At 39.3% G+C, this 12,364-nt stretch overlaps 1 protein-coding gene across 4 annotated transcripts; it reads left to right on the top strand.

Annotated features, from left to right (window-relative positions):
* The first annotated feature begins 7,779 nt into the window (after window positions 1–7,779).
* LOC107766553 (uncharacterized) lies at window positions 7,780–11,643 on the top strand. 4 transcript variants are annotated; one of them, XR_001643738.2, is made up of 6 exons: window positions 7,780–7,904; window positions 8,750–9,922; window positions 10,028–10,118; window positions 10,219–10,376; window positions 10,465–10,578; window positions 10,917–11,265. XR_001643738.2 is itself a non-coding variant. In XM_016585347.2 (5 exons), the coding sequence occupies exons 2-5, from the start codon at window positions 8,774–8,776 to the stop codon at window positions 10,510–10,512; spliced, it is 1,446 nt and encodes a 481-aa protein (XP_016440833.1). In that variant the 5' UTR covers window positions 7,780–7,904; window positions 8,750–8,773; the 3' UTR covers window positions 10,513–11,643. The 4 variants fall into 4 exon arrangements, 2 of the variants coding, with proteins under 2 accessions (XP_016440833.1, XP_016440834.1); XR_012704975.1 differs by having other exon boundaries at window positions 10,886–11,024; XM_016585347.2 differs by having other exon boundaries at window positions 10,465–11,643.
* The last annotated feature ends 721 nt before the right edge of the window (window positions 11,644–12,364 follow it).

Genomic DNA, 12,364 nt, shown 5'->3' with positions numbered 1-12,364 from the left:
CGAAATCCGATCCGGACATACGCCCAAGTCTAAAATCATCATACAAACCTGTTGGAACCTTAAAATCCCGATTCTGAGGACGTTTACTCAAAAGTCAAAGTTTAGTCAACTCTTCCAACTTAAAGCTTCCAAATTTAGAATTTTCTTTCTAAACCAACTCCGAACTTCCCGAAATTAAATTTCGACCACACGTACAAGTCATAACACCTAAAGTGAAGCTACTCGAGGCCTCGAACTGCCGAATGGCATGCCAAGGCTCAAAACGACCGATCAGGGAGTTACATTCTCTCCCACTTAAACATACGTTCGTCCTCGAACGTGCTAAGGACTGTTCCAGAGTTGTACAAAATCACTGTTTAACACCTCGTGCACCTACCCGTACCACCACAACTCAGTTGAGCACATTAGCTCGAGCTAGACTGAAAACTCTCCCTATAACCTTAATTAACAAGCTTTAGAAAAACCAAGTTCCCACTTCTGAATTCCTGTACAAGACCTGACTCTAACACACGAACAACGTACCATTCACCACGCACTGTACCAAAACATGATTGTGCACTTGTGCTGAAATCACCTCATGCACTACATAAGTTGGTTGCCCATAATAACATCCTTCGAGCCCAATAGCTTTAAATTTTCACGAATCTGCAGCTTATAACACATATAAGCCCTTCTCCAATACTCAAAATACTGCCACGATGAAAGATATGTGTAGAAACTCATAAACACTTGCCGAATTAACAAATCATGGAGTCTCTCCTCCTACCAATGACCATTACCTCATTTTGAATTGAATATTGATATTTGTTCTTTAATATACCTTATATAAATCAGATTGCACTGATTCCAGGTCCAATAGTCTCGGCTCACCCAATATAAGCTACACAGGTAATAAGCCGCCTCAAACACTAACCAAGATCTCATATGACGCCAATAATGCGCCAACAAGCTACAAACTCGAATGCGATACATAAGAAAAAATAAACTCTGGAAAGAACTACTCAACCCGCGTAACTAATTTAACAACTGAAAAGATGTCATGAATCTTTCTCAGCAAATGTGGGACAAAACACACAGGAATAGATATATGGAATTGTGCTCAACGTCACGCTATTGCGGCGTGCCACCCAATTCACCTATGATACCCGTGGCGGCGTGCCACCCGATCCACACTTAATAATCTAAGGAAAACACACCTCGAACTGTAACGCTTATACTCGCAAAATGCCCGCATATCAACCATAAGCACGCCAAGTGCATAATACAAATCCTGGGGAGACGAATAGCGCCATACGCTGCGAAACTCAAGCACAACTAAGGTTCAGTAAATGTCATGTATCGTGAGAGTCGTTCTGCTCTCACAACACCACAATTTACATGAGATCTCAATACGAGTGCGAATAATCAAACCGCCTCATAACCCACATGGCACAATAGAGACTACATGGAAAAGCCAACAACAGAAATATCATCCAAGGCCCGAAGACCCCTCCGAAAATAACGCTATGCTGAAATGAACACATCTGGCCCGATATAGAGCCTATATTCACATTTAGATCCATCCACGGACCTCAAGCTGATTCTGATCGTACCGCACTAGGCTAATAACCCTTCAAGGACCCACGATAACCTATTCACGATACATAAGAACAACCGTCAATCCGAAAAAAACTTCCACAGTCCACAACCAAATGAACCGAGATCCCTTCAGGCATAAATTCTCACATTAGCAATAGTACCACAATCTCCATACTTGGTTTTTCATCCTTAATCAATTAAGTGACTACCTGTCACACTTATACCATCTTCCCGTGGGATATGCTCCCACGACCTTCCGCGCCAGGTAACAAGTCTGCACATCCATACCAACGGCCATACTAATGCCGTAAAGCAAATCAAGAACCCGCAAATCAATACACAAAGCCTCTTACACATGACACCAATCTTAGGTGACGCTGAAGATAATACCCGCTTGTTTTAAACCTCCGAATCATTTCCTGCTCGTCTGAACTTGTGACATTCTTGTCAATACTGAACGGAAACCTCGATCCTCAACTTCCAATTCCTATGCTACCCACTGCACTTAATCATGCCAATACACAGGAGCACAAGAATTTTACCCCGATATCAAAAAGTCCACTCCCGGTCAAACTTCTTAAAAACCTTTAAATTTCTAACTTTCGCCAAATAACTCTAAAATTACCTACGGACCTCCAAATTAGGGCGCGCTACTAAGACCAGAATTACATACGGAGCTATTCCCACACTCGGAATCTCAAATGGACATCGATAACATTGAAATACACTTTAACCCAAATTTATGAAATCTTTTCCCAAAATGCCAACTTCCACAATAGGCGCCGAAATGCTCCCGAGTCATCCGAAATCCGATCCGGGCATACGCCCAAGTCTGAAATCATCATACAAACCTGTTGGAACCTTCAAATCCTGATTCTGAGGACGTTTACTCAAAAGTCAAAGTTTGGTCATCTCTTCCAACTTAAAGCTTCCAAATTTAGAATTTTCTTTCCAAACTAACTTCGAACTTCCCGAAATTAAATTCCGACCACACATACAAGTCATAACACCCGAAGTAAAGCAACTCAAGGCCTCGAACCGCCGGATGACGCGTCAGGGCTCAAAACGACCGGTCAAATCGTTACATTCTCTCCCACTTAAACATACGTCCGTCCTCGAACGTGCTAAGGACTGTTCCGGAGTTGTCCAAAATCACTGTTCAACACCTCGTGCACCTACCCGTACCACCACAACTCAGTTGAGCACATTAGCTCGAACCAGACTAAAAACTCTCCCTATAACCTTAGTTAACAAGCTTTAGAAAAATCAAGTTCCCACTTCTGAATTCCTTTACAAGACATGACTCTAACACACGAACACCGTACCAATCACCACGCACTGTACAAAAACATGATTGTGCACTTGTGCGAAAATCACCCCATGCACTACATAAGTTGGTTACCCAGAATAACATCCTTCGAGCCCAATAGCTTTAAATTTTAACAAATCTACAGCCCATAATACACCCCATAACACATATAATCCCTGCTCCAATACTCGAAATACTGCCACGATGAAGGAGATGCATAGAAACTCATAACCACTTGCCGAATTAACAAATCATGGAGTCTCTCCTCCTATCGATGACCATTACCTCATTCTGAATTGAATAGTGATATTTGTTCTTTAATATACCTTATATAAATTTGATTATACTGATTTCAGGTCCAATAGTCTCGTCTCATCCAATATAAGCTACACAGGCAATAAGCTGCCTCAAACATTGACCAAGATCTCGTATGATGCCAACAATGCGCCAAGAAGCTACAAACTCGAATGTGATACATAAGAAAAAATAAACTCTGGAAAGAACTACTCAACCCGCGTAACTAATTTAACAACTGAAAAGATGTCATGAATCTTTCTCAGCAAATGAGGGACAAAACACACAGGAATAGATATAGGGAATTGTGCTCAACGTCACGCTATTGCGGCGTGCCACCCAATTCACCTATGATGATACCCGTGGCGGCATGCCATCCGATCCACACTTAATAATCTAAGGAAAACACACCTCGAACCATAACGCTTATAATCATGAAATGCCCGCATATCAACCATAAGCACACCAAGTGCATAATACAAATCCTGGGGAGACGAATAGCGCCATACGCTGCGAAACTCAAGCACAACTAAGGTGCAATAAATGTCATGTATCTTGAGAGCCTTTCTGCTCTCACAACACCATAATTTACACGGGATCTCAATACGAGTGCGAATAATCAAACCGCCTCATAACCCACATGGCACAATAGAGACTACACGGAAAAGTCGACAACAGAAATATCATCCAAGGCCCGAAGACCCCTCCGAAAATAACGCTATGCTAAAATGAACACATCCGGCCCAATATAGAGCCCACATTCACATTTAGATCCATCCACGGACCTCAAGACGATTCTAATCGTACCGCGCTGAGCTAATAACCCTTCAAGGACCCACGATGACCTATTCACGATACATGAGAACAACCGTCAATCAAAAACAAACTTCCACAATCCACAACCAAATTAACTGAGAGCCCTTCAGGCATAAATTCTCACATTAGCAATAGTACCACAATCTCCATACTTGGTTTTCCATCCTTAATCAATTAAGTGACTACCTGTCACACTTATACCATCTTCCCGTGGAATATGCTCCCACGACCTTCCGCGTCAGGTAACAAATCTGCACATCCATACCACCGGCCATACTAATGCCGTAAAGTGAATCAAGAACCCGCAAATCAATACACAAACCCTCCTACACATGACACTAATCTTAGGTGACGCTGAAGATAATACCAGCTTGCTTTAAACCTCTGAATCCTTTCCTGCTCGTACGAGCTTGTGACATTCTTGTCAATACCGAACCGCAACCTCGATCCTCAACTTCCAATTCCTATGCTACCCATTGCACTTAATCATGGCAATACACACGAGCACAAGAATTATTATTTTTTTCATAACTCCTGAACCACTAATAGAATAAACACTCTATCATATAGGAGCCTTTCACTTAACTCATTTCAGGAGAACCATTGCAATACGCGACTGAATCCTCATATTCGCAGAAAATACAACCCCAAATAGTGATCTAAACCACCATGTCCCTTCCGGAATCCATCTACACATAACAAGCCATAATAACCGAATACCTCTAAATAAATCAAATTACGGCGGCCATCAAGCCTAGTCTGATTACCTTTCCCTCCGTTGGAAATAAAACACTGAACCACTGAATCACACATTAAGAAAAACCACCTTTCAAATCATTCATTTCCTTGACACATGGACTAGCATCCTACCATCACATCAATACTATGTGATAACAACTGGTGAACATCCTATCAATCTATGCATAGCCTCAAAACCATCAGAAATATTGCTACCGAGCTGGAATGATAGAACATTCTTCCGCAAGGCGATGACATTAGCCCATTCAAATAAGTAGGGAGAAACATCTTGCACCACATCTATAATATCATTACAATTTCTTGATTCCCGATTTGTAACAAGCGTTTCACGTCGTATAAGATTTAATAGGAAAGAAGCAATGGCATAAGCCTCAAAGGAATCGAATCGCACAATGAGGAATCAAGAAGGGAAGTGCTCCTAACAGTCATGTAGCCTCCCGAAGATAAGTACAGACGTCTCTATACCGATCCGCAAGACTCTACTAGACTTGCTCATGACTCGTGAGACCTAAGTGAACCTAGTGTTCTGATACCATGTTGTCACGACCCAAAACCCATTAAAGGTCGTGATGGCGCTGGACACCACTGTCAGGCAAGCCAACGCTAAATAGTTAATTAAATTCTTATTTTAGTATTTCTGAAAATATAAATTTCCTTCAATTTACTAGTGATAAATTAACTTTAAGGAATAACATTAACGTTTTCCAATTTCAATACTAAATAACCCATAATCATCCCGGAACCCGGTGTCACAAGTGCATTAGTATCAACTAGGAAGATAAAATAAAATACAACACATGTCCAGAATACAAATTAGATAGGAAAATACATAAGTAACTCTCAAGGGGACTCTGCTGGCTGCGGATCATAGATGGAAATGTAGCTCACCTAAGTCTCAGCATTGACCGCACCTCTGCGCCTGCAAGGCTGCTAGACATATATGCACCTGCACAAAAATATGCAGCAAGTGTAGTATGAGTACGTAAATCAACGTGTACCTAGTAAGTATCCAGTCTAACCTCGAATAAGTAGTGACGAGAGGTCGACTCTGACACTTACTAGTGGTCCAAAAATAATATACCGATAATATGATAAATTATGGATTTTATAAGGCAACTGTAAACTCAATAACATGAAGCAGGTAAATAATTCTTTTGTTAATAGGGGATTTCCAAATTTATTTTCATCTTTTAACAATTTATATCTCCGGCCAATGAGGCCATATCAATTATTAATAATTCCAAAACATATCAATTAAGTCATGCGCAAATTATGTCGAGGTTGTACGGCCCGATCTAACATAATATTTAAATTGTGCACTGCCGGAGGGTCGAACGGCGTGAACCATAGATGTATCTATTTAATCTGCCAAGGCGTTCAGCCCGTTCCACAAAAGATAAACACATTCAGACAACCAAATCAAGGATTTATTTAGGTTTGATGTTCAAAGAAATATCAGTTCTCATTAACGGTCAAGTGACCCGTCCAAAACCCAAGTAGGTAAAGTTTAACCTTTTGAAATTCCTTTATCAAGTTTCAATATGTTTTAAACGGTTAAATTAACAAGTAGGATGCAAGCATCGCAAATATAACGTGATTTTGGTCCTAGACTACCCGAACATAAGTATAATAGTAGCTATGCACGGACTCTCGTCACATCGTACGTACGTAGCCCCCACAAATAGAAGCACATATTGAATTATTTTACCTATGGGTAAATTCTCTCTTACAAGGTTAGAAAGGAGACTTACCTCGCTCTGAATATCCATAATTGTCTCCAAAGCCTTTCCAACAACTCAAACCGAAGCCCAACGCTCCAAAACTAGTCAATAAATGTGCAAACTCATAAATTTGTTATAGATTGAGAGATATAAGCTTCCGAAGTCAGACAGCGGACAACAAAAATACCTTCTTCGCCAACGCGAGAGCCTCTTCGCGAACACGAAGAATAAAGTCCCAGCAGCAAAATCCTTCTTCAGGAATGCGAGAGGCTCCTCGCAAACGCGAAGAACAACACCAGAACCAGCAACCAGCGTGCAACTTGATCTAATTATGACATTGTTGCGACGTGCAACCCGATCCTAACATGACACGGTTGCGGCATGCCACCCGATCCCTCAGAACATCAGGAGACTGTATAATCAGAGCAGATGGTTGATCGTGAACCTGCGAGATTCGGTCTTGTTCACGAAGTAACGGAGGAGGGTCACAATCCTCCACATTGACGGATGGATTTGCCCGAGGCAAGCTTCGTACCTCTTGCAAAAAATCTAGGACGTTCGGATCCAACGGGCCCAGGGTGAAGGGATAAATGTAAACACTTAAGTACCCCTTCACATGGGTAGTAACGGCGTCATCGGGCCCGGGGACTACTACGTCCTTGCCTTCCCAATCGCAGTCTTTATGGAATATGAGAAGAACGTCCTCGGTCACGGAACAAGTATATCTCGAGACCCCTTCGCCCCCGGTCATTTTTGCGTGAAGGATTCTCGACCTTGAAGTCGGTAGCAATTGAGCAGTCCCCGGGGATAAACACCGACAAAGGAGGCTTAGCGAGCGATTCGTTAACAGCCGCAACAGGAGAAGTCGTTTCGATGGCCACCACCTCTGGGGAGACCCCTTCAGTACCAGCGGCCGGCTAAGAAGATGAAGAGGCAACTTGTTGAGGAACAGTTTTCGATGTTTTTGTCATTGTCAATTTAGAACAAGTTTGAAGTTTGGAGAATAAACACGAAGTTTTGGAGAGATGAGATTTGAAGATGAAGAAAAGGGTATGAAGATTTGAAGAAATGTTGATAGAAATCTGGAGATTGCTATGAAGATTGAAGAACAAGATGAAGATTTGAAGATTTGATGAAGGTTTTGATAATGGTTGATGGCTCGAAGATAGCGGTTTGATCGGAAAGTAGAAAAAGGACAAAGGAAGGATACTTTTATAGAGAAACAGTTGACGCTTCGCATTCAAAGGCAACCTGCCGGAGAACGACCCAAAATCGCAATATTTACAACTGTTAGTTGAACGGACACATCATGTCAGGGGTTAAAACTGTCACCTAATTAATATACATATACATATATAGTGGCATTGGTTTTGTTCCTCAAAATTGAAAGTGACACCCAAAAATAGAGAGAAGAAAATCAAAGAGAGGTAACTAAACGACTCACCTTCCTCCTTGTGGCCTTGCCTTTTCGTCGAAATCGGTTCCTTTTTTTGAGATTTTCTTACTCGGTCCAATTTTTGTGCTCAGTCTTGATTTTAATTATAGTAGATCAGCCTTTATGTGAACTGATTTCTAGGGATCTTTCACAATTTTCATGGCAGTTCAGGAATGAAAAATCTTGTTTTTATTTCTGAAAAGGGTGAATTTTTGTTCATTTTAGTTAGAGAACGATATTAGCATATTGTTTTAGTTATTTATTGTGTGTTGACCATTTATTGATTAGTATATTTTATGAACCCCTTTTCAAATTATGATGAATTATTCTAGTACTTGTGATGATAGGTTAATTTCATGGCAGTTGAGGTAGGAAAAGTCTCTTTATGCTGAAAATGGTGGTTTTTTGTCATTTTAGTTAGAGAATTGATTAGCATATTATTTTAGTTATTTCTTGTGTGTTGACCACATATTGATTGTATTTTTTTAACCCCCTTTTCAAATTATGATGAATTATTCTCTAATATTTGTGATGATGGGTTTAACACTTATTAGTCTTTTACAAGACCTTAGCTTTTGATTGTTATGCTCATGTTTGTGGATTTTGATACTCAATTTTGTTTCATTTTCTTATTTATTCATTATGTATGTGGATTTCTTTTGTTTGGTTAAAAAATTTGTGTTTGGTTTTTGAGTTGTCTTTACTAGTTGATTGGGAATTTAAATTTCGGCCAGCACGGAATATTAATATTGTTGACCCCATTAGTTTGGGGTTGAGGCTTAATTGATTAATTGATTAAATGGCTGCTTTCTGATTTTATTTTTATTTTCTTTCCAGGATTTTGTAGTTTGAGTTCAAAGAATGATGGGAAGTTGTAGTGACAGTGAAGAAGAACGTTTCTTTGATAGCCATGATAACATCACTTCTGTCTCTGATTTGTATTCTGATTCCAATGAGGCGTGCACTCGTGAAGGGGGTGATGAGTGTGTTTTAGGATATGAGTTTTGGAATAAGGATTTGGAAAGTGTTGATGAGCGTCGTGATAGATTTTTGAAATGGATAGGTTCGAATTCGAGTTGGGTCAGACCTGATGTACATGAACAGGGTGATGTAAATAGAATTAGGGATAGCGTTGAGACCGTGCTGGCGAATTCAGATTCTAGAAACAGTTATTTCTTAGGTCGGTCTTCTCACTCTTCCCAGTCTAATGAAGCTTTGGAATTGGAGGATGATGATGATGCAACAAAGGCAAGATTGCATTGCAAAATTAGGAATTTGGACAGCGGAGTAGAGTTTGTTGTGGATGAATTTGGTGGGGATGGTATACTTAGCCAAGTACGTGAAGTAGGTTCGAACAGGTTGTTCACTGCTGAAGAATTTCAGAGAACTCTTGGGTCATCGCCTTTGGTTCAGAAGCTTCTGCGGAGAGTACCAGATGGAATTAATACAGTTGATGCTAAGACAAAAACTAAAAAGAGTTGGCTTCAAAAGTTCACTGTTGCAACCCATAATAAGGTGAGGTCAATAGGAGACAAAGTGAAGGCTAAGGACTCCAATTTGAAGCCAGGAAATCATATTCATAGAGTTCGGGTCCACACTTATAGTAAGGAGTCAAAAGAACTGTCCTCACTTTACACAGGGCAAGAGTTCTTAGCACATGAGGGCTCAATCTCAACAATGAAGTTTAGTCCTTGTGGCCAATATCTAGCAAGTGCCGGCAAAGATGGCATGGTGCGCATTTGGAAGGTGATTGCAGATGAAATTCCAAGTAACTTGAATGTTCAGGATAGCCACCCATCTTGTTTATATTTCTCACTGACTCATATGTCAAAACTAGCTTCTTTGAACGACAATAGAGAGAAAATTAATGGGTCAAAAATCATGAAAAAGTCGTCGGAATCAGCTTGTGTCGTATTCCTGCCAAAGATTTTCCGGATATTGGAGAAGCCATTGCATGAGTTCCATGAACACAAGGGTGAGTTCTTGGTCCTTTCATGGTCCAAAAATGGGGTTAGTATAATATCTTTCTGGTTCAAGTATGTCTTTTGTGGTATCCTAGACTATTTTCGAATGTGAACACGTTGTAATTCTTGTAATGGACATCATTTTCTGCAGTATCTGCTGTCATCTTCAGTTGATAAAACAGCTCGTCTCTGGCAAGTAGGGCACGATCAATGCTTTGGCGTTTATTCACATAATAATTATGGTGAGCTTGCACTTACTTTTCATATTGAATTATTTCCTATGATCTTTCAGTTGGTAGATGATCTTGTTACCAATCTCTAAATGTCGTGTTATATGTACAGTCACTTGTGTAGAATTCAATCCAGCGGATGATAACTTTTTCATTAGTGGTTCAATAGATGGGAAAGTACGTTTCTGGGAGGTGCATGGTTGCCGAGTAATTGATTGGACTGATGTAAAAGAAATAGTGATTGTTGTATGTTATTGTCCCGATGGAAAGGTTTGATTGCATTGCTGTTACATTTTTAAAATATAGTACCATATCATTTAATGCAGTTCTGTTAATTTATTGCTTTTAATTGGTGCAGGGGGCGTTGTGGGGTCCATGGATGGCAACTGTCATTTTTATGATGTAGTAGATACGGACGCATATTTGTTTCTGAATCTTCTCTTTTTCCTCTTTTACTTTTGCCTCTCATGGGGTCTAAACTCTTATTCTCTCTCTCTCTCTATCTCTCTCTATCTCACACACACACACACAAAAAAAAATTCATTGTTGAGGGTGCCTCCAACTGCAACTTAGACTTGCCCTTTGTAAGATTTAGGTATATTCCCGAAAAAATTATTGTTACTCCTGCTTGCATAGGATGGGGGTTCTAACTTTTTCACGTAGTGTAGCTTCAACATAGATTAGACAGCTAAATGGTTGAAAGCTAGTTTGTTAGTTTCTGCTTGTTTCAATCTACTCTCTTCGGCATTTGACACTGTACTATCATTCCTTTGCATTAGGTAATCGATTGCATATTTGCTGCATTTCCAGGAATCCGAAATTCTGGAAGCCAATTTCCTGCATCTTTCACCTCAGACGGGAAACACATTCTCGCAGTTACTGAGGATTCAAATGTTCATATCTGGAACTACACTAACCAGGGTCGGACAACTACAAACAAACCAAAACATGTCCGGTCATCAGAGAGTTTCTTTTCCAACAATGCATCAGTTGTCATACCTTGGTGCGGGTTCAAAACCAATCCGGGAATATTACCTACAAGCGTTTTAGAAAATGGTAATGTCAACGAGAACTCGCTGCCAAAGACTTCAGATTGTTTTTCCCTGGGGTGTGCATTTTTCTTAGACTCTCTATCTAAGGGCACCGTGACATGGCCAGAGGAGAAGCTGCCTAATTCGAGCCCAGTAACCGTCACCCCTTCAGTCTGCAAATCTGAGTACAAGTTCTTGAAAAGTGCTTGGCAAGGTGCATTAAGCTCTCCTCATTTATGGGGTCTTCTTGTTGTCACTGCTGGATGGGATGGATGTATTAGAACATTTCTCAATTATGGGTTACCAATTTGTTTTTGAAATCTGGTTTTGTTTGTAAATTAATAGCAATTCTTGGCTTTGTCACCAAAATGGTGCAAAGGGGAGAAGATCCTTGCTCCTTAGGTTACTAGTATAGGATTGGAGGGGCATATTACACTTAATACAAGTTGTAATAGTCTTGATCAGTCAATTGGCTTATATATATTCTTTTATTTGTTTGGAAGAAATGTTGGATATTTGCATCGGTGTCAGATTAAATCTAGATTCGTATCGAATATTGGAAATATAGTATGTATCAAAAACACATGATGGTATGGTACAATTAGGAGTGTACATGGACTGGATTGGTTCATTTTTTATCAAACCAAACCAAACCAAACCAACTATATCGGTTTGGATTGGTTCGGTTTTGGCAGGTTTTTCGGATTTTTTATTACTTAAATATTATTTCAATCTTACTTTGTTAAATTTTTTATAAGTAAATATATATTTAGTAAAAATTAATAAAATTGACAAACATATTATTAAATATTCTTATGGGAGAATCTACTTAGTAACACATGATAGTTATTATTTAGTCGTCTGACAATAATTTTTTGTTGATGTACATTTTAAAGGTTAACCGAATTTAGTAATTTGAACATAAAAATCAATATGATACCTAAATAATAATAACCACTTCAAAAAAGATATAAAAATTTAATAGATCTTGACATATGAATATGGAAGAATAAATAGATTGACGCATTTCAGTAACACTTGATAAGAAAGTGATCATACATGATACAACCCATTAATTAAAGTTAATAAATATGGAGCACTTCATATTTTATTAAATATTATATCACGTAAAAGAATCTCAAATATTTCTAGATATGTTTTAAAAAAATTCTATATAAAATCTTAAAAGTAAATATAAAACTATATATTTATATGTAGTTTGATTCG

Source organism: Nicotiana tabacum, chromosome 22, assembly GCF_000715075.1.
Source record: "Nicotiana tabacum cultivar K326 chromosome 22, ASM71507v2, whole genome shotgun sequence".
Classification (NCBI taxonomy): Eukaryota; Viridiplantae; Streptophyta; class Magnoliopsida; order Solanales; family Solanaceae; genus Nicotiana; species Nicotiana tabacum.
Note: the sequence above shows the minus strand (reverse complement) of the source record. Positions and strands in the feature narration are given on the sequence as shown.

What these genes read in the sequence shown, in the direction of transcription:
- LOC107766553 (XM_016585347.2), top strand. Translation starts at nt 8,774, where the DNA reads ATGATGGGAAGTTGTAGTGACAGTGAAGAAGAACGTTTCTTTGATAGC. An exon ending in TTTCATGGTCCAAAAATGGG is followed by an intron (nt 9,923 to 10,027) that starts GTTAGTATAATA and finishes CATTTTCTGCAG; the next exon opens with TATCTGCTGTCATCTTCAGT. An exon ending in TTATTCACATAATAATTATG is followed by an intron (nt 10,119 to 10,218) that starts GTGAGCTTGCAC and finishes TTATATGTACAG; the next exon opens with TCACTTGTGTAGAATTCAAT.